The sequence below is a fragment of the Grampus griseus genome (assembly GCF_964374135.1).
Source record: "Grampus griseus genome assembly, chromosome: 20".
In the NCBI taxonomy this organism is placed as follows: domain Eukaryota; kingdom Metazoa; phylum Chordata; class Mammalia; order Artiodactyla; family Delphinidae; genus Grampus; species Grampus griseus.
The window spans coordinates 48,929,105-48,955,187 of NC_139014.1; the positions used below are offsets into that span (position 1 = coordinate 48,929,105).

General features: G+C 42.5%; 1 protein-coding gene across 2 annotated transcripts in view; it reads left to right on the forward strand.

Annotated features, from left to right (window-relative positions):
- Nucleotides 1-1,077: 1,077 nt before the first annotated feature.
- The window catches only part of ANKFY1 (ankyrin repeat and FYVE domain containing 1), a 76,835-nt gene continuing 51,829 nt past the window's right edge, over nt 1,078-26,083 (forward strand). The window contains exons 1-3 of one of the 2 annotated variants that reach the window (XM_082678363.1): nt 1,078-1,114; nt 18,174-18,366; nt 22,823-22,941. In XM_082678363.1, coding sequence (XP_082534489.1) covers nt 1,105-1,114; nt 18,174-18,366; nt 22,823-22,941 — 322 coding nt within the window. In that variant the 5' untranslated portion in view covers nt 1,078-1,104. Of the gene's footprint in view, nt 1,115-18,173; nt 18,367-21,980; nt 22,070-22,822; nt 22,942-26,083 lie in introns of those variants that run through there. The other variant, XM_082678364.1, reaches the window with a different exon arrangement.

The following is a 26,083-nucleotide window of genomic DNA, read 5'->3' on the forward strand; positions in this document are numbered from 1 at the left end:
AAAGATTTTAGCACCTGGTTTATGGTCTCCTACCTTCTCTACCTCTGAATTCCAATATCTGATTTTTCTAGCTTCTCACCTCCACTTCAGCTACCATATTCCATGACTCTGTCCTGGAGTTTATTGTCTCCTAGTACTGTTTAACTTATGAACTTCAGTTTGCCACCCTAACACAGGGCCCTCACAACCTTGTTCACACTGCATTGGTCTCAATATTATAGAGACCTGCAGTTTTATGACTCGTACATCAGCCTCTACCCAGTCTGCACCAGAGTTATATTCTCACAGCACTCTCAATTTCTTTTTGGCAATGAATCCCAAGCCCTGCGCAAATGCTACAATCCATATTCTCTGCTTCTGCAGCCAGGTGGCTGAGTTCTGCTAGAAAAAAGTGACCCATCCACACACTCAGAAGACACGTGCAACCAGGCCTTCCAAATTCAGATTCCTCTCCCAAATTTTCTTCACTCTTTTGGTCCCCTTGCCTATGAACTTCAACCATAAAAATGGTGTCACCAAGCAATCTCTCTGATATCTCTTACCTCCACATCCATCTGCATGCATGTTCTTGTTTCCTAATGTTTTAGTAGAAAACAAGTGACTTGCCTGTAGTCTACAGTTAATCCCTTCCCCTAAATTTCCTTCTGAATTCGCCTGCAGGGCATCCCGCCTCCCCAGGCTAGTGAACCTTCATTAGCCTTTCCCTCTCCTTTGGCTCTTTTCTCTCAGCCTCTCACATCTTTACAAACAAACCTAGAAACCACGAAAACCCCTTTCTCGACCCTCTCGTGGCCACATTTTCCCAAAGAGTAGTCAATGCTCGCTGCGTCCATCCCTTTCAGTCCCCTGCCTAGGGCGTGTAATATGATAGAGCCCAGTCAGTGCTTGATAAGTCCAGAGCCTCGAAAGTATAGGTGAAGAGAGCTAGGCTCTCGGTTCCTCCCGCGTCCAGCTACCTCCACTTTCATTCACTGCTCTTACCTAGTCTCGATCCCTCCCTCTCCCTGGCCCCCATGACTCTCGCGAGACTTGGGCACCTCCGTTACGCACCGCCCAAGTTGAGCGGCGCACTTCTCGCGAGGCTGAGGCAGGGCTGGGCCCGACATGGCGGAAGGTAAGGTTTCTGTGGAGCAGCGCGGGAAGGCGCGGAGCTGTGGGGGCGCTGCTGGCTGGGCGAAGCAGCCCTGTGAGGGAACGGCCGGGTGTGTTCGCTTGGGGCACAGCGGGTCTCGCGAGCCTTCCTCTCTCGCCTCTGCCGCGCGCCTCGGGCCGGGGTACTGAGCGCTATTCCTATGGCAACGCCCCTCCCGGCGTCCCCGACCCCGCGGGACCTTGGCAGGGTGCCGGGCCGGTCGTGAGGTCCCGTACCAGCACTGAGTGCAGCCTCGGGGATCCCGAGGGCCGCCGGGGAGGCTCCTTTGATTACCGGCGGTGCTGGGACGGCGGGGGACGTAACCCTTCTCCTTAGGAAATCGAAACTACTGTCCTGGCAGGTCCCGCATCCGGAAGGGGTACATCCCTCCCCTGCGAAAGAGCTTAGGACTCTTCCCAGGGTGAGGGGTGGGGGTGAGCCAGGGCTGTCACGGGCCAACGAGCCAAACAGGAGGGGGCTATAGGCTCTGGGCTCCCCAGCAGCCTCGGGATTCGGAGCGGCTGGGATTCTTTCTCCAGATTGAGAGATGTGGACGGGAGGAGGGGGTTTGCTTGGTAGGGGAGTTGGCCAAGGTCACGCTGCTCCTAAGAGATGTGCTAAACTAGACCTCGACTCCTTTGCCTCTCAGTCCTGTCTTTACCCGCTTTTCTGGCGCTTTCTTTGTGCCCCTGCAGGTGAAGGCAATTTGGCCTCTCGGATTGAGCCGCCCTTAACGTAGCAATATTAGAAGCCTTCATTGTCAAAGCCTTGTTGTACAGGTGGCGGGAAAGGAGACCCAGAGGTGGGAGTTACCTGCCAGGGACCCTAGAGTGAAGCTGTCGGACCTGGCTAGTGTGCTTCTCCTGTTCACCCCATTACTGGAGGAAAATACTCCTTATTTGACTTAATATTTATTGAGTGACTGCACTGTGCTGGTCCTCCACCTGTCCGATTGGTTTTGAGCTAAGCTTTGTCTGAACCTATCTTTACTTGGATCTTACTTTTGGGCAGCACCTGACAAGTTTGCAGGCTTTTCTCATTTGGATTAGACTTGGCAACAACCTTGTGAAGGAGGTCCGGCATGGGTGTTACTTGCACTTTATAGATAAAGGAATTGAGGCCGAGTTCTAGAGATATCCGGGGCAGGCACCCACTTTTTGTCTGCTCTTTCTACCATGTTAGACCCCCTGAGGGGGAAACATAAGATAAATATTGTATGAAAGCAGAGGAGGATTAAAAGGAACCGAAGAAAGCTGAGGTATCCCCTGAAGCTAGTCTTTGGATGAGTCACAGAATGTTGATTAAGATTTTTTAACATAGTGGGTAGCCAGTGAAAATGGAGCGTGTTGCCCAGAGCAGTGAGTTGGGGTGGAAAGGTTCAGGAAGGCTTTATGTGAGGTGACAGGTACTCCAGCGCTTTTACACCAGTTAGGGAAGTTAAGGAATGTTTGGGGAGTACATTACCAAGATTGAAATTGTAGAAGGCAGTTGGTTTTTCATTAAGCAGTTTTACTGAGTACCTGCTCTGCCTCGCAGTTCGGTTCCAGCCTGAAGAGCTCCTACTGGCTGAATATGCTGATTGTTATCCTGCAAGTGCCTTGAGATTTGTGTTAGGATAACCTTGAGAGAGATGCAGCTGGTGGAGAGCACACCTTAAAACATCCTTTCAGGGTTAAATTGGCAAGGGAGTACAGATAGGTAAGCATAGTCAGGAGGTTCTGACTCGACAGTTTTTATTTTACTCTTTTTGTGTGTGTTCCAGTTTCCTAGCCTGTGTTCTGACTTAAGCTTTTTGGAAACAATGTCACAGACTTTGGGAAGAATTGAGTGAGCATCCTAGTCCAGTTACCTCATTAAACTGAAACTGCTTGTTATGCACAGGAAGGCAAGGTTATCTAAACAGTGTTTTGCGGGGGTGTTACGCGACATGTACTTTAAAAAGAATTTATCGGAGCTGGCTATGCTTGTTCAGAAATACTCATTTAAATATAAACAAATAGCAAAAATCTGTGTCATGTAACAATTGGATGATCTGTAAGCACGCTCTGTGGGAATTTCCCTGATAATGGTCTTCGTTAGGTGGTGTGAGTGTGAGAATGTGGGAAATTGCGCTTAGGAATAGTAAATAGAACCTGCAGGGGCTGAGTTACACAGTAACTTCTTAATGCGACTCGTTTAGAAACCAAGCTTCTTTCTTTCCTTGCATCCATGGGTATTGGTTTGACCGTATATATTTAGCTAAAGTCTTTCCTAAAATTAGTTGCCATTTCCACTCTACATCTCTGTAGCTCTCCTTCATCTCAGCCTCCTTCATCACTCGAACAAGTCCCTCCAACTTGGTCTTTCTGCTTTTACTTTTTCTCCTTGATTTTACTTCCCCACAGCCTGTTTTTACAGTCTCCAGTGTTCCTTTTAAAGCATAAATCAGATCATGTCTCTCCCACTCTTTGCAATACACCTACCCTTCCACACGTTCTCCCCATTCCCCGTGGCTCTCCATGATTTTATATATATTTTATATCTTATATACATTTGGAATATATTTTTCCGAAGCCTTCCAGTGATCTTTACAGGCCAACAGGATCTGGCCGCTGGTTAACAGTGATACTTTATTTCTTCTCCTTCACAAAGCTCTTGCACACTAACTTCCTTGCTGTTCTTTGTATTGTACATTCCCAACACACTCCTACCTCTATATCTTTGTCTTGCAGTTTCCTTGGCCTGGAACAGTCTTCCTCAGTTTCTCCACGCAGCTAATCAACTTTTATTCACTCAGGTGTCTGTTCAGTTCTCACCTCTTCAGAGACCGTCCCTAGGTTTTGTTTGTTTGTTTTTTAATTCCCTTACTGGAATATAACCCCCATGAGGGCAGAGACTTTTCCTGTTTTGTTCACTGCTGTATCTTCCAACTTAGCATCGTGCCCGTGGTTGAAGGAGTGGATGAATTATTGAGCATCATTTACCAGACATCAAGAAAAGTTGCCAGGAATTGCCTGGCGGTCCAGTGGTTAGGACTCCTCGCTTTCACTGCTGAGGGCACAGGTTCAGTCCCTGGTTGGGGAACTAAGATCCTGCAAGCGGTGTGGCCAAAATAAAAAAATAAATAAATAAAATAAAAAAAAAAAAAAAAGAAAGAAAGTTGCCTGGATACATCCTTGGTCTCTTGTCAAGTACGCTGGCTGGTCCAGCTTTTAAGAAAGAAAGTTGCCTGGATACATCCTTAGTCTCTTGTCAAGTAAGCTGGCTGGTCCAACTTTTAATGTGCTCTGAATAACATCAGCTTGCTGGGAACTGCCTAACCTACTTTTCATCCAGCCCAGTTTAGTCTTAGCAATTTAAGCATGCTTAAGAGCTCAGTCTCTGCAGGCAGACATGGGTTTGAATCCTAGTTTTACTAAGCTGTGATCACAGGCAAGCCAATTAATTGCTCTCAGTCTCAGTTTCCTCAACTTTGAAAGGGGGATAATCACTATCTCAAAAGAAATAGTGTATCATGCAGTGTACCTACCATGCAGTCTGTCTCTTAGTCTCATCTTTTTTTAAAAAAAATATATTTATTATTTATTTATTTGGCTGCGCCAGGTCTTAGTTGCGGCATGCGGGATTTTTTTTTTTAAGTTATTTTTATTTTATTTTATTTTATTTTGACTGCATTGGGTCTTCGTTGCTGTGTGGACTTTCTCTAGTTGTGGTGAGTGGGGGCTACTCTTTGTTGTGGTGCACGGGCTTCTCATTGTGGTGGCTTCTCTTGTTGCAGAGCATGGGCTCTAGGGTGTAGGCTCAGTAGTTGTGGCACATGGGCTCAGTAGTTGTGGCTCATTGGCTCTAGAGCGCAGGTTTGGTAGTTGTGGCACACGGGCTTAGTTGCTCCGTGGCATGTGGGATCTTCCTGGACCAGGGCTCGAACCTGTGTTCCCTGCGTTGGCAGGCAGATTCTTCACCACTGCAGCACCAGAGAAGCCCCATGTGGGATTTTTTAGCTGTGGCATGTGGAATCTATTTCCCTGACCAGGGATCGAACCCGGGCTCCCTGCATTGGGAACGTGGAGTATTAGCCACTGGACCACCACGGAAGTCCCCTCTCTTAGTCTCCTCTTAAACCACTCTCCCCTCAATAAAATAAAAGTGAAAATTGGAAAAAAATGTGACTTGTTAAACAGAAAAATGATCATGGACTTTTATAAGCTTACTGGAATTTGGTCAGGAAAATACTTTTGACAACAATTCAAGTAACAAGGTGAAGACATTCTGTATTCTGGACAATCCCTGGCCACTACAGTAGCCATTAGCTACATATGGCTTCTTAAATTTAATTAAAATTAAATAAAATTTAAAATTCAGTTCCTTAGTCATGCTAGCCTCATTCCAGGTGTTCAGTAACCGTGTGGTTAGCGGCTCCCATATTAGCAGACAGCACAGATGAATAGAACACTTGCATCATTCTAGAAGGTGCTGTTGGACAGCAGTGTTCCAGAAAATGCTTGGTATAGGCTGGTAGAAACAGTGAAAGGAGAAATTTTGCTCCTTCCAGTTTGAAAGTTTATCTCTTCATTTATTATTTTATTCATTCATCAGATGTCCCAGTCTGTTCATAATTATGTATTGTCTGGTGACCCCTCAAGCAGTATCTCTCTATATACCATTCCTTTCTTTTCTCTATCTTCCCTTTCTTTCATTTCTGTCACCAGCGGAGGCTGTTAGCTTTCTCCTTGAGGATATATATATTTTTTAAAAACAAAGAAACGAAGTTTATCCAGTCACTGCAGTGACTGTGGATGTGCCAGAGTAGAGCTACTGAATCATGCTCAGATATGTGGGCTTCAGTCACCGGCAAGGTGAGTTGCTGTAGTTGGGACATTATCATGATTTACAGACATGCCCAACAAAATGAGAAACTATGTCCTCAGGCTCTCTTGTTAAATCTGAGTAGGCCAGGGACCTACAGTATTATTGAACTCCACCTACTAATGCACTGTAGGGTGGAGGATGGGATGAGCATGGAGTGGGGGTGGAGGGAGAGGTAGTCAGTGGTTAAAAAAAGAAGAGCCAGACCTAGAGCCTCTTCACAGAGAACACTGCAGTCCAGGAGGGGAGACGAAAGCATGTGTGTTAGAAACTGCGTTGTAGGGACTTCCCTGGTGGCACAGTGGTTAAGAATCTGCCTGCCATTGCAGGGGACATGGGTTTGAGCCCTGGTCCGGGAAGATCCTACATACCGTGGAGCAACTAGGCCCGTGCTCCACAACTACTGAGCCTGCGCTCTAGAGCCCATGAACCACGACTACTGAGCCCACGTGCCACAACTACTGAAGCCCACACGCCTAGAGCCTGTGCTCCGCAACAAGAGAAGCCACCGCAATGAGAAGCCCGCGCACCGCAACGAAGAGTAGCCCCTGCACACCGCAACTAGAGAAAGACCGCGCACAACGACGAAGACCCAATGCTGCCAAAAATAAATAAATTAATTTAGAAAAAAAGAAAAAGAAACTGCATTGTAGGGTGGAAGGTGAAAAATGCTTAGGAGTTACTTTGAAAATTCAGAGTAGGAAGAGATGTTTTAGGGAAGTGGGGAGTATGTTTTGGGTGTCAGGGGAGGCCTTTGCTGCAGGAGTTAAGCTGGGCTTATCTGGGCTGGACTTTGGAAAAATAGGCCGCTTTTGGACATGGGGAGATGTGGGTGGGAGGAGGTCAGTATTCTCGGAAGAAATATCAATAGCAGGATGTGAGGTTGGAAAAGTATGTTAAGGGCTAGATTATGAAGGGATTGTTTAAGCATTTGCATTTTGCTCTGTGGACCGTGGGGTGAGGCTACTGAAAGGTATCAGCCAAGGTAGTGACGTGACTAGAATTGTCTGAGGCCTGTTGAAAAGGCTGTATAATGTAGAGGATGGATTTGGGAGGGAATGAGGGAGGGGGGCTGGAGTGGGTGCCGTAGCAATTGAAGGTGAGTCCTTGGGTAAGGGGCATTGGGGTTGGTGAGGACTGCTGTGAGAGATACTCACTATAGACAGCATAAAAGACAGGACTCTGGAAACCTGTTTGCATGTTGACAAGAGGGCGATATCAAAGATGACCCAAGGGTTCTAGGCCTGGGTGACTCAGATAATGGCTGGGCTGTTAACAGGAAGAAGAGGAACAGATTTGAGAACAAATATCTTGATCTCAGGTGTGGACAGATTTTGCCATGCCCAATATACCTTTAGGTGATTATGTCTTAGCAGGCAGTTGGAAGCATTTCCAGTCAGACTGGCGTTTGTGTGAAAATTAGCTAGTGAGCTAATATTTGTTGAGTATCTCCTGTGAAGCCAGCCCTATCTGTGATCAGTGCTACACAGAGTGAGGTTTTTTCTTTTTTTTTAATGCTGTGCTTTTTAAAGAAATATTATTTAGGCTGCACCAGGTCTTAGTTGTGGCATGCGGACTTTAGTTGCAGCATGTGGACTTCTTCCTTGTGGCATGTGAACTTATAGTTGCGGCCTTCATGCAGGATCTAGTTCCCTGGCCAGGGATCAAACCCGGGCCCCCTGCATTGGGAGTGCACAGGCTTACCCACTGGACCACCAAGGGAAGTCCCCAGAGTGAGGTCTTGAAAAACATACTAAGTCATGCCACTGACTTGCAGACAAGTCTTAACAGAGTTGAATCACAATCAGGAAAAATGTATTTCATTTCTATTAAGTACAGGCAACTATTGCTAGGGATGACAAAGTGAGCAACACACAGTCGCAGCCTTAATGGAAGTGGAACGGAGAGGGGAAGGCAAAGTTTCTCATAAAAACATGCATATTGTGCTTTATAGTTTAGTAACTTTTCTCTTTTGCATTGATGCTTAGTGGCACTACTGTCCAGCCGAACTCAAGTCCATAACCTAGTAATCATCCCTGACTTCCTCCTAAGTCTGGTGTCAGTCACCAAATCCTGTGACTCTTATAAAGCTCTCACATACGTTCTTTCCTTTCTGCTGTCATTCTGGTAGTTCATGCTAGTGGCTCTCAACCTGGAGAACCCGGCATATTAGAATCACCTGGGGAGTTTTTAAAAACTCAGATTTTTGCATCACTCAGCTTCAGTGAAGATCAGTATATCCCCCAAAACATTTTTTTCAGACTGAGCCAGTATTGAATAAAAGAGGGTTTTACTGAATCTTTTTTTTTTTTTTTTTTTTTTTGCGGTACGCGGGCCTCTCACTGTTGCGGCATCTCCCGTTGCGGAGCACAGGCTCCAGACGTGCGGGCTCAGCAGCCATGGCTCACGGGCCCAGCCGCTCCGTGGCATGTGGGATCCTCTCGGACTGGGGCACGGACCCGTATCCCCTGCATCGGCAGGCTGACTCTCAACCACTGCACCACCAGGGAAGCCCTACTGAATCATTTTTTAAACAAATATAACTATGTGCATATACACACATATACATAAATAAAATAAGGTCATCTTTCCTAACTAAGAAGTCCTGAGTAATTGGTTTTATTTGTAAACTGGGGTAAAAGGATTTTTTAAAGCAAACTTTTGTAAAGTAATGGCTTTTGGATGTTGTCGATGCATTTGAGTTATGACAGAATTGCTAGACTTTTTAAAGTGTGAAAAGTCAAAATGTGAAATGTCTCTTAGCACCATTTTGTTTTCAGTAATACAAACTTTGTGTGAACTGGGAGGTTACAGACTGGCAGGGGTATCTTACTATTCCTTTGTAACCTCCTCCCGATGGTATTGCTGTCTTCTTTCCCCTTCCCTTCCTCTTTTTTTTTGGCCTAGCTGTGCAGCTTGCGGGATCTCAGTTCCCTGACCAGGGATTGAACCTTTGCCACGGCAGTGAAAGCCCGGAATCCTAACCACTAGGCGGCCAGGAATTCCTTCCCTTCCTTTTTTCATTAGGGTATTTTGTGAACTTGAATTCTGAACAGTAAATGTATCCACTTATTTCTTATTCTCCATTACACAATTTTCCCATAGTTAGCACTCTTGGTTAGTGAATATTCAGTAATCCCAGTGAAAGAAAAATGACATCTTTAGTATGACAGGTTTAGGAAAGCAGTAGTGGTAGTAATTCATCACCTGTGAGGAGCTTATCTTTTCTGGTGCCAACAAAGAAGATAGTATTTTCTGGGACTTTGATACATGCTTTAATGAAATATTGTTATGTGGAAGACTCTAATATATGTCTGAAACAAAAATTATTCTTGTAGTTCTCAAAATGAAATGTTATCACAGCTTTTACGATCATTTTTCTTTTATCTAATGGACATAGTTGAAGCAGAGTAGGGAGAAAGTCGGTAATTAAAGGATTATACAAAAGAACACTAATTCACTGCTAAAATTGGGACTAGAAAGTAAGAACTACAGAAGTGTAGAGAAAGGAAATATCAGGGTTTTGTTAATCTAAAAAGGTTTAATGAATACAGTGTGGGTTAGTATTGGAGTAGGCAGAGGGGAGTAGAAATCACATTTAAGGTAGGGAATGGAAACAACATTTAATTTCTAAATCAGTGAATTAATAATAAATACGTGTTTGATGTCCTGACATTAGAGCTGAAAATAGGTAGCGTGGTACAGTGGGATGAGCATGGGCTTTGGCTTAAGATCTTAAATTATGATCTAGAACATTTTTATAATCTTAAAAAATTTCCTTGAACTCCTTTGCATTCATTCAATCCCATTCCCTTGACCTCTGGCAACCACTGATCTGCTTTCTACCACAAAGCCTAAACTATTTACTATCTGGCCCCTCACAGAAAAAGTTTGCCGACTCCTGACCTAGAAGGAAGAGTCTTATAAGGATCATTGTGGGTTCCTTTTCTGACTGTCCAATGACTTGCTGATTAAAAAAAAAAAAAATATATATATATATATATATATATTGCAGTTGATGTTGGTCTCTTTTTTAGGCTATTAATAGTGAATGTAGATTTTTTTTTGTCTCAGGCATCTTTGGTTAGGTCAAGAGTGATGAATTATAGAGAGCTCATGAAAATGTCTCACCTCCAACTGCGTTGGTGAAGAGCAAATGGGTATTGTTTGGAAAGAAACATGATTGAATTATAATGCAAGTGCTGACATTCTTCACCAATAATTAGCATAGCTCTTTCGGCAAAACTGTAGGTTTATCTATTATTTAAATTTCTAGGCTTATTTTTCAAAAGGAAAGTTGGAGGAAGAGAAAGAAGAAGCCACAGCTGAAAACTAGTCACTTGATAAAGAAGTGGTAGTAAACCTTTAAACTAGACACTGTTCTAAATAATTTAATCTATCTTAACTCAATTACTCCTCGACAGCACTCTGAGACACCATGATTATTGCCACTTTCCACCTGTGAAAATCGAAGCACGGAGAAGAGTAAGTGACTTGCCAAGGTCACACAGCTAGTAATGGGCAGGCCAGGGTTTCAGCCCAGTCAACTGAGGCTCCAGAGTACACTCTTTTTTTTTTTTTTTGGCCGCTCAGCATGTGGGATCTTAGTTCCCCGACCAGGGATTGAACTCATGTCCCCTGCAGTGGAAGCACGGATTCTTTTTTTTTTTTTTTTTTTTTTTGCGGTACGCGGGCGTCTCACTGCTGTGGCCTCTCCCGTCGAGGAGCACAGGCTCCGGACGTGCAGGCTCAGCGGCCATGGCTCACGGGCCCAGCCGCTCCGCGGCATGTGTGATCTTCACGGACCGGGGCACGAACCCATGTCCCCTGCATTGGCAGGCGGACTCTCAACCACTGCGCCACCAGGGAAGCCCAGGAAGCACGGATTCTTAACCACTGGAGCACCAGGGAAGTCCCAGAGTACACTCTCTTAAGGACTGTATCGTGTTGCCTTTCTAAGAATTGTAATAATTAACATTTATTGACCACTTACTGCAAGGCAGGTAATCTTCTAAGGTCTTTGTATGTATTTGAATGTTTAATGTTTACAACATACTTAACATATGAGGAGAAGGAGGCCTTTGCCTGAAGTGTCACAACTAGGAAGTGCTGGGCCTGGGATCTGATCCCAGTCAGTCTACCTCCAGAGCCTGTGCTCCTCACCACTGTACTGTGCTGTAGATTCTCTCTCCATTATTGCTCAGAATGGTAATTGTATACTTTTTCCTATAAGAACTCTACAGCTTGGTGGTACTTCAAGGACACATTTGTATTGCTGTTTGCAAGCAGACGCATTGCCCACAGAATAATATCTCAGCCTTGGGTGCTCTCTCCATTATACTATGAAATGGTGTGGCAGTTGCAATACCACTGTTAGGTGCACCTGGGATCAGAGTTTCATCCTACAAAAGATGCTAGGCGGGGAGCATCTCTGATTTCATGAATGAGAGCCCTATATCCTAAAGCCCTCCTTTCATCTTGCCTCTTCTCTTTGTAATTTATATAACCCTTGTAATTTATGTCTCGTGTTGTTAGGGAACTGTTGACTGAAACAACAATGTCAGGGTCGAGGTTGCAGGTAGAAATTTGTGTCAGTAATTCTGGAGAGAGACTAGGGTTATTGCTGTAGATTTTGGATTTACGTGTGTATAACTGATATCCAAAGAAATTTACAAGGATTCCTTGAGAAGGTGTTTGAAACAGAACTTTTATGATCTTTTCTTTAAGGGTTAAAGGAATTAGTAACTTTCTACTGTTGAAGGCAAATGTCCTCATAATTCCCCCACATGAATCAGTATCCAGATTCTTTGTGACTGTTAGCTTTGTTCTTTTCCCTCCTGTTTGTGAGTTCCTGTAGATACTACTTTGATTCTATATTTGGTACTCCTTTGGTGCTATCAATACATTTTGGAAGAGGTGCAAATTAGACTGCCCTTTTAAAAAACTCTCAAAGAGGCAACTGGTGATCTACTATAATGCTTAGTTTATAGCAGGTGCTTCATAAATACTTGCAGAATGATAGTTTAAGTGAAATGGAAATGCAGAGTATTTACAGATGCTATAGTCTTGATGGATTGGAGCTCTTGAGCAAAAGGTTGGCTAGAATATGGTGTGATTGAAAACAGGGTTAAAGGGTTCAGTTTGCTTCAGGGAAGAAAAATCTGCAGTCGACAGCCACAGGCTATACCCTGTGAAAACTTGGAAGCTATCTCTTGGGTAAGTGGGATGTGACTGTAGCCACTAGTTTGAACTAGCAAGATAAGGTGTCCTCTGGCCATCCATTTAGTTGACTTAGAGAGAGGTGGGTGAGTGGTGCCAGTGACTTTTATGGAGGACAAGACTAGGTCTTGCCTTCTAATTATTTGTATTTCTCCTAGAGCCTAGTATTATGCCTGTTGCACAAACCCATTGACTGATACTAGTTTAAAAGGAAAATCTGACCAAGAAAACAAAACACTGAAGCCTTTTCCTTACATTTTCTGGACCCAGTATGCTACAAGCAGAGGCTTTATTTAAATCTTTTGGAGTAAAACATCACTTGTCTGGAGTGTCTTTCCTTGCGCTGGCTTTAGCCAGGTGGTCTTGCTCCATGCTCAGTTTGCATCCCCTGTCAGAGTGCTGTCAGGTTTTATCAATTTGTCTTGTTTAATTGCCCATCTTCTCTATTACCTTGTGACTTTGTAAAAAAACATGTGCCAAGATGGTTTTCTTTACTTTGACACTGGCACTGCATAGGTGCTTAATAAATTTTTAATGAATGACTAGGTTATACAGCTGTCTTCCTAGGAGATGAAAACCTTTGAACAAGTCCATGAATGAACAGAAAAATTGCAGTTCAGTTGGTCTTCTATCTAAACAGTAGTATTCCCAGAGCAGTCTTTGTGTGACTTGGGGAGGTACGCGCTGGGGGCTGAACTTTTTCCCCAGGCTAGTCATCCCCATACCTGGGGTAGTCTTAAAAGTACTCTGTATTTCCTGTGACCCCACTCCCGATCTACTGAATTTGGGCGCGCTCTCTCTCTTTAGTTCAAACTGCCTAAGTGATTCTTACGCAGCCAGTTTGGGAGTAATGTCATCAAACACAGTCTGAGGCAAGAGGTGGGTAGGCTGCTGGTTGTGGGCCTGTCCCCTTTCTGCTCCTTGGTTCACTCTCTGGGAATTGAGCCAAAAGAGATGATCTTTAGGCTCCTTCCCTTCCTAAAGTTTTGTGATATATAAAAACCCTTACACTTGGGTATTAGAAAATTATTTATTTTTCCTCATATTTGTAATTGTTTTCCATAATCTTTAAAATTTGTGTGAAATAGTATATTTGCTTTGTAAGTGCACATAGATTTAAAATTCAAATAATATTACAAGACTTACAACAAAAAATAAATTTGCTACCCCTCAGACCCACTCCGCAGACCACTTTCCACTCTTCTCTGTTTACCTCTAAGTGATAATACTGCCATTTCTAGATTGATCAATTATAGACATTGACTGACTTTTTCCTAGGGTAGATTAGGAGTTGCCTCTTTGAGAGCTTTTTTTTTTTTTTTTTTTTTGCGGTACGTGGGCCTCTCACTGTTGTGGCCTCTCCCGTTGTGGAGCGCAGGCTCCGGACGCGCAGGCTCAGCGGCCATGGCTCACGGGCCCAGCCGCGCGGCATGTGGGATCCTCCCGGACCGGGGCACGAACCCGTGTCCCCTGCATCGGCAGGCGGACTCCCAACCACTGCGCCACCAGGGAAGCCCTGAGAGCTTTTTTTAAGGTACAGCCTAACTTACATCTCTTTCAAATGAATAGTAGTGATGATTTTTTAAAGCATGTTAGGCTTTACTTTTTGGTTCGGGAATTGTCACTGCAGACTTGCTATACGAGGTGATGCAGTATTTAAAGTAGCTCGTTCAGTAGTTAGCGGTGTTTCCATTTCTGTTTTTACTTTTGTTCATCACCTCATCCTTCTGATAATGTCCTGTTGATTTGCCATGATTTTAATTGATCAATCTTAATTCCTAAGTCAATAAAACATTTGAAACTCATTCTGCTTTTCATGACTCAAAAAAATGTGTAAACAGTTAAAATAGTTTAAACTATTTATCCAATAATTATGTAATTGTGAAATGCAAAGAGGAGGGTGGAGGCAATGCTGACAGTTTTGAGTGCATGTGCAAATTACAGTAGTTTCATTGAATTTTTACTACAGCACTGAGTAGTAGATTCCTGCCCGCCCCCCATCTTACATATAAAGAAACTAAAGCTCAGAGAAATGAATTGCCCATGGTCCCCATAGCTAGTTACTGAAAGGATTTAGATCCCCATTGCTTGGACTCCAGAATCCACTACAGGTGTATATGAATTTTTTAAAACTGTTTAATTGAAGCATAAGATACATGCCAAGAGCAAAGCATTAGTATAGAGCTCAGTGAATTACCAAAATAAAACAGGAATGTAACCATTACTAAGTTAAAAAACAACAAAAAAGGATGTTACCAGCATCCCAGAGGGCATCCTCCCAATTACCACTCTCCGCCCATTCCTCCAAAGATAACCGTTATCGTGACACCATAGATTGATTTTGCCAAGAGTGTTAGCAGTTTTTGGACATAATTTGAAGCTACTCCTAATTCATATGTCCTTTTACATTTTCTGTTACCACATGTAGAAAATGAGTGCCAGTTTTTCTTTAAAGAGACCCATCAACTCCATTTCTTTCTCTACAGGAAGAAAAAAAGTATAAATTTTGTACAGTCACATGAATTTATTGCTTTGTGTTAAATGTGTCCCCGTTTTAGGTAAATAATTGCAATTTCATGGCTCTTTAGTCCGAGTAACTATGAAGAACTCTTTAAAACCAGTGATTTGTCACACCAGAATAGAAGTGTAGACCTGAGTCCTACTGAAGGGGTTTTGTGTAAATGTAATGCTAAGATTTGAAAAAATATTGCAATAGGATCATTGTAAGTACTGTTTTCCTTTAGCCAGTGTTTTTTAAAACAATATTTGGTTTAACGGTTAGTAGGCCAAATAATTGCAGTATTTTGAAAAAAAATTAGTTTTAGGAATTCTCATCTGATATGTAACTCATGACCACAGTGATCATTTTAGCAGTTGTAAGCAAATTTTCATCTTGCAAGTGCCTTCTCCTTTATTTTCCTAAGAATACTGATTTATACCTGAGATAGCCAGGTTTTTGACTCCAGGCATTTATTTAATGTGGAGTCTCTAGATGAAGGGGAAAAATTCCCTACTGTATGTATGCAGAAAATAGGCTATTAGTATTTAAGTATTTAAACACATTTCTCTTTAAATATTTTTTTATAATTATGAAAAGAGAACACATTTGTTGTAGAATACCTGAAATGTGCAGGAAAGTGCAAAGAAGAGAAAAATCTGATATTTTGTGGTATTTGTCTTTTTATTCCTCATATATGTGAATGTTTTTAATAAAATTAGACTTATAAAATATGCTTCTCAGCCTCCTTTTTTCTGTTAATAATATTTATAATTTGAAAATGCATGTTTAGTATCACATATTTCTTTGAAAACATTAATAGTTGCATAATAACTTCAAACTCTTATGTCACTTTATTTAACCATTCCTTTGTTTTTTAAGTGGGAAGGTCAGTTTTTGAGTTGGGGTAGGGTTAGAGTCATGTGAGTGAACAGGAGACATCCAGGATTCCTCCCACATTTCTTCTTCAGGTAACTAGGATAGATGCTGGTGTCATTTATTAATATAGGGACCATACAAAGGAAGAGCAAATTTGCTCGAAGCTTTGTTTTGGGGATAGAGAGTTTGACGTGCCTGTGGGCCACTAGGGAGAAATGTCTGTTGGGCAGATGGATAGTTGAAGCTAAGAAGAGAGATCTGCACTAGAGAGATGAATCTACGGATCACTGGCACTAGATTTTGGCATCAACCACAGACCAAAAATCTGCTGCCTTAGGAGATCCCACGGTGGAGAAGAGGGCCAAGGATAGACCCCCTGGGGAGTGTCAGTGGTCAAGTGTTCGGAGGGATGCAGAGAAGCATGTGAAAGAGACAGAGCACCAGAACTGGAGAGAAGGTGGCATTGTGGTTGCTGAAGAGAAGAAAAGAGGGATGGACAGTAGTGTCCTGAGTCATGTTACAGAGGTGTGGGAGGAGACCCACTGGCAAGTGTCTATTGGGTTTGACAATTAGAAGGTCATCAGTGAGAGGAGTTTCAAGGGAGTGGTGGGGACAGAAGGAGGGAGTGGCAGGGGAATAGTGGGTGAGGAAATGTGTGTGGTAGATAGAGCTGGAAGGGCAGAGGTGGGTCGGATGTGTGGAAGGAGAGTTTTGTTTTTACTAGGTATAGACCTGGACAGCTTTATGTGCTGATGAGAAGGGCCCAGCTGAAAGAGATTGAAGTTGCTGGAGGAGAGGGGGGTTGATGATCAAGCAGAGGACCAGAGGAGAGTGATGGGTTTGGAGCAGAGGTGGAGGGATTAAGCTTGGATAGGAGGGAGATGGTTTCACTGAGAAAGCATAGGGTAGATGGGAGTAGTTGCTGGCACGGTGGGGGTCGGTGGCAGTAGCTCAGTTTTCTCAAGACATTGGCCAAGAATGAGGCAGATTGGGTGGGAGATGGGCTTGAGGGCGGTGTCAAGATTTGGAATATCTGTGGTGGGGAGTAGGGGGTGGATGGACCGAAGCCCAGAGAATGACCATAGCAGCACTGTGGTTCCCTAGATACGATGATTTATGCATGGTTGCACGAATCCCCACCAAAGTTCCAGGGAAAGGAAGAGAGAAGTCTCTTGACTGCTTGCATCCTCAGGGGAGTCTTCCCTGATGTCGGAAGTTAAATTTCTTTATTATAGGTTCTCATAGCTCTGTTCTTTTCTTCTAGTACTCATTAGAGTTGTAGTTTTGCATTTGGTTGTTGCAATTATTATTTTAATTATAAAAATTTACTTTCCCCGGTTACTGAAAGCTCTGAGGAAAGATATGTCTGATTTTGCTTACCACTGTAGTGTCTGGCACCTCGTAGCTACTCGGTAAATGTTTGTTGAATTTAATGAATCAAATACAGTGGTTCTCGGGCTTCCCTGGTGGCGCAGTGGTTGAGAATCTGCCTGCTAATGCAGGGGACACGGGTTCGAGCCCTGGTCTGGGAGGATCCCACATGCCACGGAGCAACTAGGCCCGTGAGCCACGACTACTGAGCCTGCGCTTCTGGAGCCTGTGCTCCGCAACAAGAGAGGCCGCGATAGAGGCCCGCGCACCGCAATGAAGAGTGGCCCCCACTTGCCACAACTAGAGAAAGCCCTGGCACAGAAACGAAGACTCAACACAGCAAAAATAAATAAATTAATTAAAAAAAAATACAGTGGTTCTCAACCTTTTAAATCTGCCCCAGCACACCTGTGGAATATTACTTGCTTTCATCTGAACCATTATTGACTGCCCTGAGGCTTCCTGAGGGAGGGCAGGTGTCAGGTAGTGTGGGGTGGTGGTTAATAGATCACAGGCCCCGGAATGAGAATGCCTGGGCTCATATCCCAGCCCCACCTCTCACCAGCTTCGTGACCTTGGGCAAATTCTTAACCTGTGGCCCAGTGTCCTCATCTGAAAAGTGTGGCTAGTAATAGTACCTACCCCATGGGGTTGTCATGAATCTTGCATGAGAGTTCACGGAAAGCTTGTAGAACAGCATGTGATATGTAGAAGTTACTTATTACTGCTAGTGGTTTGAAAAAGCCTCCCAAGTAATTCTGATAATCGTTCCTGAGACTCCATATATTAAATATTGGTCTTCAGGGAAACTGGGAAGACATCCCTGGACTGTGATGGCATCCTCAAACAAAACCACTCTTGGTCTTGTAGGAGTATCAATAAGAAATAGTAGGAATGTCACGTGACTACAGTTGACCCTTGAACAACTCCAGGGGCTAGGAACACCTACGTTCCGGCACGGTGGAAAATAAATCTTCGTGTAATTTGTAGCCCTCCATGACCTTGATTCCTCCATATCTTCAGATTCAGCCAACTGCGGATGGTGTAGTACTGTATGTATTTACTAATGAAACATATCTGTGTGTAAGTAGACCCACGCAGTTCAACCCCGTGTTCAAGGGTCAGCTGTAGTCATTTTGGTAGCCATCCTGGCTGCAGGATGAGGGATGAGTGGATGCTGTCTGCTTTTACACATGCTGTGGTAAACTTGATTTTCTGTCTCCCTTGCAGAGGAGGTGGCCAAGTTGGAGAAGCACTTGATGCTTCTCCGACAGGAGTATGTCAAGCTGCAGAAGAAATTGGCAGAGACAGAGAAGAGATGCACCCTTTTGGCTGCGCAAGCAAACAAGGAAAGCAGCAAAGAGTCCTTCATCAGCCGCCTGCTGACGATTGTGGCCGACCTGTACGAGCAGGAGCAGTATAGGTGAGCTCCTGGCACTGGGCCAGTTTGGGGAAGCAAGCCCTTTTGCTTTATTCACAGGCTACATTGCAGCTTCTCCTCTTACTGACTTTCTTCCCAAGTTTATTTCTCTCTACTAGTTGACCAGCCTTTAGTCTCTGGAATGTAGGCCCCTTGAGGCAAGATTTTGTCTCTTTTGTTTGCTGCTTATATTCAGTACAGAGTATAGGAGTGATGGTGATAGATAGCATCGCTGGTATAGATAGGGATTAGCTTACAGGTGCAGGGATTCAGAGGGGAGAGGTCGCTTTCTCTTGAGCTGGTCAAAGAGGGCTTCTTGGAACTAGTGGGTAGTGTAGCATGATGGTTGAGGGTGGACTTTGGAGCCACACAGCCTGTGTTAGAAGCTCAGCTGGCCACTTACTGGCTATGTGACCTGGAGCTATATGACATGCCTCAGCCTCCTAATCTGTAAAATGGGGATAATAATACAACTGTTTACCTTAGGGTTGTTGTGAGGATTAAATTAATAAAATACTGTTTAAGCACTTAGAACAACAGTCTAGCATATAGTAAGTGCTCAGTTTTTAATTGTTATTAAATGAGTTTTGAGGTAAAGGTTAAAGGCTGAGTAGGATTTAATAGAGAAAGACAGTGATATTACTAGTAGAGAGAGTGGCTGAGAATAGGCTCAAACATGGGAACATGTGGAGGATTTAGAGGACAGTGAGGGGCCCATTTTAGGGTACATGTCCATGTAGGGGAGCACTGGGAGAGGTGGGTAAGGTAGGGTGGATTGGGGATGCCAAGGTGAGGAATTTGGATTTGATCCTCTAGGAAGTGTGGAACAGTGTTTTTGAGTTATAGGACTATCATAATCAAAGTGGTGTTTTAGGCAGATTAGTCTGGTAACATCGTATAGATGAAATTATAAAAAGACAAGAGCAGCCATGATGTTGTCGTAAATAGTCCAGACCGGAAGTGATGAAGGACTGAGCTGGGATGTGGATGTGGAAAAGAAACATGGACATGAATGTGTGTGGAAGGAAGGATTTGCCTACTAGGGAGAAGGATGATTGGATTAGATGATTAAGTAAAATTTTGAAATTATGACATTTAAAATAGATCAAAATCCAGGATTGCCATCTACCATCTTAATCATTTCTAAAAGAAAAGAAAAAATTAATACCAAAAAAAATAGGAAGTACATACTCTGAGTAAAGGACAGGGCTTTCTTTAAATCTAATGGATGTATCTACTTGTAAAATATAGTTCATTGTTTTTTTTTCTTTTCGCCCTCCTCTTTTTCCCATGGACAAGTGAAAACTTTGTTTCCGTTGGCCCCAGGAAGCCTGGCATTTCTATTACAGACACAGCTGTCCCACTGTCCAAGGCTCTTACCCATTAGAATTCCCATAATTTACTTTCTGTAATACGTAACAGTTGATTGCATTCCTTTTTAAAAAATATTTATTTAATTAATTAATTATATTTAATTAATTAATTTTTGGCTGCACTGGGTCTTTTTTGCTGTGTGCAGGCTTTCTTTAGTTGCAGACTGCGAGAGGGGGCTGCTCTTCATTGGGGTGCGTGGGCTTCTCCTTGCAGTAGCTTCTCTTGTTGTGGAGCACGGGCTCTAGGTGCGCAGGCTCAGTAGTTGTGGCTCGTGGACTCTAGAGCGCAGGCTCAGTAGTTGTGGCACACAGGCTTAGTTGCTCCACGGCATGTGGGATCTTCCCGGACCAGGGCTCAAACCTGTGTGCCCTGCATTGGCGGGCGGATTCTTAACCACTGCACCACCAGGGGAAGTCCCTGATTGCATTCTTATACTGTATTCCTTCTAGGAGACTGGGAATGAGACTGGGCAGTTATCTCTTCTGGCCACTTTTTACCTGGTCGGCTATGGTATGATCCCATGGTTCTGGTGGGTCTCTCTTCCTCTTCTAAAACCTGTCCTTTATCAAAAGAAGGCTGAATACCTTTGTTATCTACAATTGATAATCAGATGAGGAATGGAGACTTCAAAGAGGACTTACCTGTTGAGATGGGATAAGTGAAACTGGAATATCAATTTCTGAAGCAGATGCTCTTTTACCAAGATGTGGGGGGGGAATACTTTGTCCCATGAACATGCATTTTGTTGAATTTAAATAGTGTTTTTATGTGTATTTCAGTAATTGGAATAACTGAAGGGTCAGTGTTAAAATTTTTAAATTGAGTGATGTGGAAGAAATTGGTGCATTTCTTTTATTCTTACTTAAGTTCAGGAGGAGGCTTTGGTCCCATAAGACAGTTAAAAATGATGGTTATATGTAGTTATTTACTACCATTTTTTTAGCAAACAAGCTTATAATTTTTCCTATTAAAGTGTTTGATTGAGACACTCTAGCAAGAAGCTCTTTATTTATGTTTCCTCTCCAGTTGTTACATCCTAGCATCCATATATTTTTTTTTTTTTTTTTTTTTTTTTTTTGGTTTTTTTGCGGTACGCGGGCCTCTCACTGTCGTGGCCTCTCCCATTGCGGAGCACAGGCTCCGGACGCGCAGGCTCAGTGGCCATGGCTCATGGGCCCAGCCGCTCCGCGGCATGTGGGATCTTCCCGGACCGGGGCACGAACCCGTGTCCCCTGCATCGGCAGGCGGACTCTCAACCACTGCGCCACCAGGGAAGCCCCTAGCATCCATATTTTAAAAGGAAATGCCTTTAGTTGACTAGGATGAAATTTTTAAAAAATTGCTAGCCTCCTAATTGTTTCTGCATAGAGTCCTCATAGACTTGACCTGTCCAATTTTACATTTTTGAATCATATTTTTAAAAACTATTATTATTAGAGATTAGTGAAATCCTTATATTTATTTCCTTTTGAGATGTTAAGACTACAGAAGAAAAAGTTTTGACTTGACATTCATGAATAATAGTAGGAATTTTATAGAAACATTCATTTTTATAATTTTGTGGCTAAAGTCAGGTTTGTGGCAGAAACAGTAAACAATGACTGTTCATTTACATTATTAGAATTTAATACTTTACAAATAAATTTAGAGTGTAAAAATTATTTGTGCTTTGTTTTCATTATAATTTTTAAACCTTATCATAGGATATAATATGAGACAGTTTTATCTTCCATTTAAAATAGAATATCAATTGTATTTCTTCTTTATTGATAGTGTTTTGTGTTAACAGTATTTTCTAATAGTTTGAAATAATAAGTACCCTATTACTCTTTTGATCTAACATAATTAGTTGCAACTTGGTTAGTTCTTTAATAGAAGTAGAATTGATATGCTTACATAATTATAAAGTATGTTCTAGACAGTGCTTTTGTGGGGTAAAATGTGTTTGCATCAAGCGTTGTATAGAAGCAGTATTATGTTTGCATCTCCTTTTAAGTGGATGAGTCAATTCATGTAATAGTTTTTTCTTTCTTTCTCTCTTTTTCTCTCTCCTCCCTCCCTCCCTCCCTCCCTTTCTCTCTCTCCCTTTCTTTCTTTCCTTCCTTCCTTCCTTCCTTTCTCTCTCTCTCTCTCTCTCTCCCCCCTCCCCCCCCTTCCTCTCTCCGTCTCTCCCTCTCTCTGAATTTAGTTTCTGAAACCTTTCCAGCCTAACAAATTATTTTCAACGGGAATATAAAAATAAAAAGACATGCAGATACAAGCAGGGTGATGCTGATTCGTGCCTGTGGATTGCTGCCAGCGCTGCCATCTGGCACATGCTTGTGTCAGCCCAGTAGGTCACCCTTAGGTTTTTGTTAACTGCCCAGATGCTTTCCCACCTTGACATCTGACATTTCAGAGTTAAAAATAAATAACTATTTGGAAAGCTCTTTTCATGTAGTGGTAAGTCATACATATGGAAACATGTTTGAAAACAAGATTTCTCTCATCCCATTTCTTTATAAATGGTTGAGTAAAAAATGGCCAATAATAGGTCTGAATGTTTCTGGTGAGAACAGGAGTGTAGATATTGGGTTTCATATTCTTGACTGCTTTGTCAAAGCTAATTTGTTCATGGTTTTTGGTTTAACCTTGCTTGAGCATTAATATAGTGTGGAGCATTGCAGCACTGTAGTCTCAGAGCTGTCATCACAATCTTTAATCTTTCTATCTCTCTCTCCTGATGATTAATCTTGATTTTTTTTCCTTCATAAAACCTCTTCTCTTTATATGAATATTAATAATCCTGGTATTGATAACTTGTAGGTTCACCATCTTGTGGGTGACATTAGGGAATGTCTTTGAAAGCAGAACATCCCACGTGAACTAAAGCTAGAAGTTAGAAATAGAAAACGTGTCTAGCAACATATTGTAAATATGAGCCATCAGAATTCAGTGGTAGCATAGAGAAATAATTCTGCTGTGATTTTTTTTTCTTTTGCAGATGTATGTTGATCAGTCAATACTCATATATTTATCAGCTGTGAATCCTAGCTACACCTAGTTATAATGACATTTTATATCTGTGGGTATTTTTCTTCATCAGTGATCTGAAGATAAAGGTTGGGGGCAGGCACATCAATGCTCACAAGTTTGTCCTGGCGGCCCGCAGTGACAGCTGGAGTCTGGCCAGTTTGTCTTCCACCGAGGAGCTGGACCTGTCAGGTGAGCCTCTGATGGGCTGGGGACTCAAAACTCCCAGCACAAGAACACTTGGCAGAAGGTTATGGTGTGTAATTTTGAAATATTTGTGGTTTAATGAACGTAGAATACTTTTCTTACAAATTGATGGTGACCATAAACTAGTTAAATAATTAGTGAACCAGTAGGTTGTACTTTGTGGACACTTCTGTTTAATGTCTGGCTGATAAATCATAAATATTTGAGGATTCACAGTATTCTTAGAATTTATAAAATAAGAATATTTATCCAGAAACTCTTTTCATATAGTAGTATGTTATAAATATGGGAGCATGTGTAGAGAAAAATTTTTCTTCCACTCTAAGAAAAAGTCCTGCTGCTGTTCAGTTGCTTAAAATTTAATCATAGCTGCCAAAAGTACTTTTCCTGGTCTATAAGAACTGAATTCAGAAGTAACATTTATTCCAAAGAATAAGAATATTCCTTCTTTAACATCAAAGGATGACCATCAGTCTTTAGGATTTGAATAAGTACATTGAGCTGTTTAATGTTATTATTTAATTGTTTTATGCCACAGTATGTTGTGTAGAATTTGGGTAAATATGGTGGTTAAGTAAACTTAAAAACATAGTTTTCAAAAGTTGATTTCAAAATTGCATTTTCACTTAGTACTTGCCTAACAGCTGCTTAAAAAAAATAAAAAGAGCAAATTTTGAATTTAATTCTGATATTAATAATGAAGAGAATTATAATGTGGTAAGGAGCATACCCAGGCATTAAGATATGCGTTACTTGCAGAAGTGATTGTGTGGAAAGTCTGATTTATGTCTTTGTTCAAAAGGTTTGCCAATTCAGAAGGTACTGTTTTCCATGTGTAGTGTTAGGAACACTGAGATGGTTATAACACCATCCTTGCCATACAGAGTGCATACTCTGTTGGAGGAAATGGGCTGATAACAAATCATTTAAGGCCAGGGCTGTATATACAGTAGTATAATGGCTTTATGTCTAAGGTACAGAAGAGACTGACTTGGGCTGATAAGGAACGTGTCAGAGGTGGCTAACACCTGAGCAGTGTTGCACAGGTTAAATAAGCATTTATCTCAAGAATTTAGGGGGTAAATTGTCTGATGCTTCTCCACTGTGAGTGAACTCTGTCTCATGATCATTTCTGGGATTTAACCTGAGGTCCGTAATTCATAGCTGTAAACACACAAATATTCATACATGCATATACATGAGCATATGCATTCATGCCTATCACTAAAACATCTACTTGGGAAACGGTCTTTACTGGAAGGACACCAGTCCACATGATTGAAATCTGAACAGTTTTTCTTTTTTAAAAGTAAAGTCTTTTGAAGCCTTATGTCTTTGACCCCATATAACACAATTATGAATAACTTTTAAAACCCATTGGATCATGAGGTGTTCTTCACAGTGCATGATAGGATCTTGATTACATGAACAGGTAGTTTTCAAAGACTAGTAGAGATAATAAAATACTGAAAATATTCAACTTTGTTAGAAAAAAGTTTAGAATAAGTTACCACCTTTTGATACCTACAGTATCAAAAATTGATGATCCCGGGCTTCCCTGGTGGCGCAGTGGTTGAGAGTCCGCTTGCCAATGCAGGGGACACGGGTTCGTGCCCCGGTCCGGGAAGATCCCACATGCCGTGGAGCGGCTGGGCCCATGAGCCGTGGCCGCTGGGCCTGCGCGTCCGGAGCCTGTGCCCCGCAACGGGAAAGGCCACAATGGTGAGAGGCCTGCGTACCACAAAAAAAAAAAAAAAGAAAAAAAAAATTGATGATCCCAGTAGTTGTGAGGCTCATGGAATTGGTATTCTTGCACATTGCCAGTCACATTGTAAATGGGTATGAAGGATTTAGAGAACAGTTAGACAGCTGAGCTATAAAATAGTCATACTTTTTTTTTTTCACCTCATCATTTGACTTCTGTCAGATGGATTCTGTTATAGGTAATTCAGACAGTGTAAATGTTTATCATGGTAAATGTAGCTGTGAAATATTGCATACAACCAAAATGAATGAGTGGGAAAAATAAAATATGACTGCTCCCCAGAACAAATAAAATTACGTAAGAACACAGAAAATTGCATTAATTAATTAATTGCAAAATTGCATTAAACATTGCACTTAAAATTTTGCTTTTACTTTTTTAGTACATTAGAATATTTAAGAGCTGCTTTAACACTATCTGTGACTATCTGACCACAAGATTGGATCACTGAGAAGCAGGAGATTTTCTAGAGTTTAGGAAGGTATAATGTTAATGCCTTTAAATGTCCCTGAACATGCCTCCTGCTGTAAATAATCAGCATGGTTTGATCCGGGCTACAAGGTTTGCTTTCAGGAGTGAGCGGCTGCAGAGTCAATGTTTCTGGTGGCTTTGGTAAATCAGGCATCTACTAAGATAGCTGTAGTGGAGCTTATGGTATCTTTTCTTTTTTTTTTTTTAAGCGTTTTAAAATTTTATTTATTTACTTTTGGCTGCCTTGGGTCTTCCTTGCTGCGCGTGGGCTTTCTCTAGTTGAGGCGAGCGGGGGCTACTCTTCGTTTTGGTGCGCGGGCTTCTCATTGTGGTGGCTTCTCTTGCTGCAGAGCACAGGCTCTAGGCGCCCGGGCTCTAGGCGCCCAGGCTTCGGGAGTTGTGGCTCTCGGGCTCTGGAGCACAGGCTCAGTAGTTGTAGTGCATGGGCTTAGTTGCTCTGCGGCATGTGGGATCTTCCCGGACCAGGGCTCAAACCCGTGTCCCCTGCATTGGCAGGCGGATTCTTAACCACGGCACCACCAGGGAAGCCCATCTTTACTTTTCTTTATAAAGTTTATCTTTGAAGGGTTCCAAGGAGGTGGTTGCATTTGTGGACCTGTTCATGTTTGTGTGTCTTGTGCAGAGTCCTGCTGAGTTGCCTGGGTGGGCATGGGTGTGATTACCTAAATCTGGGCTTGCAGCAACTGAAACTGCCTGAGAAGCCTGTGTGTTATACGATACCTGGAAGCACTACTGCCCATGGCTGCCTCACGCCTGAGGGAGATTGGAAATAGGCTCTTGTAAACAAGTGTATAAATAGCGTAAAAGCTGTGTTTTAAATGGTTGAACCTTTTCCACACTCATGAACTTAATAAAATCATTTTATGAATT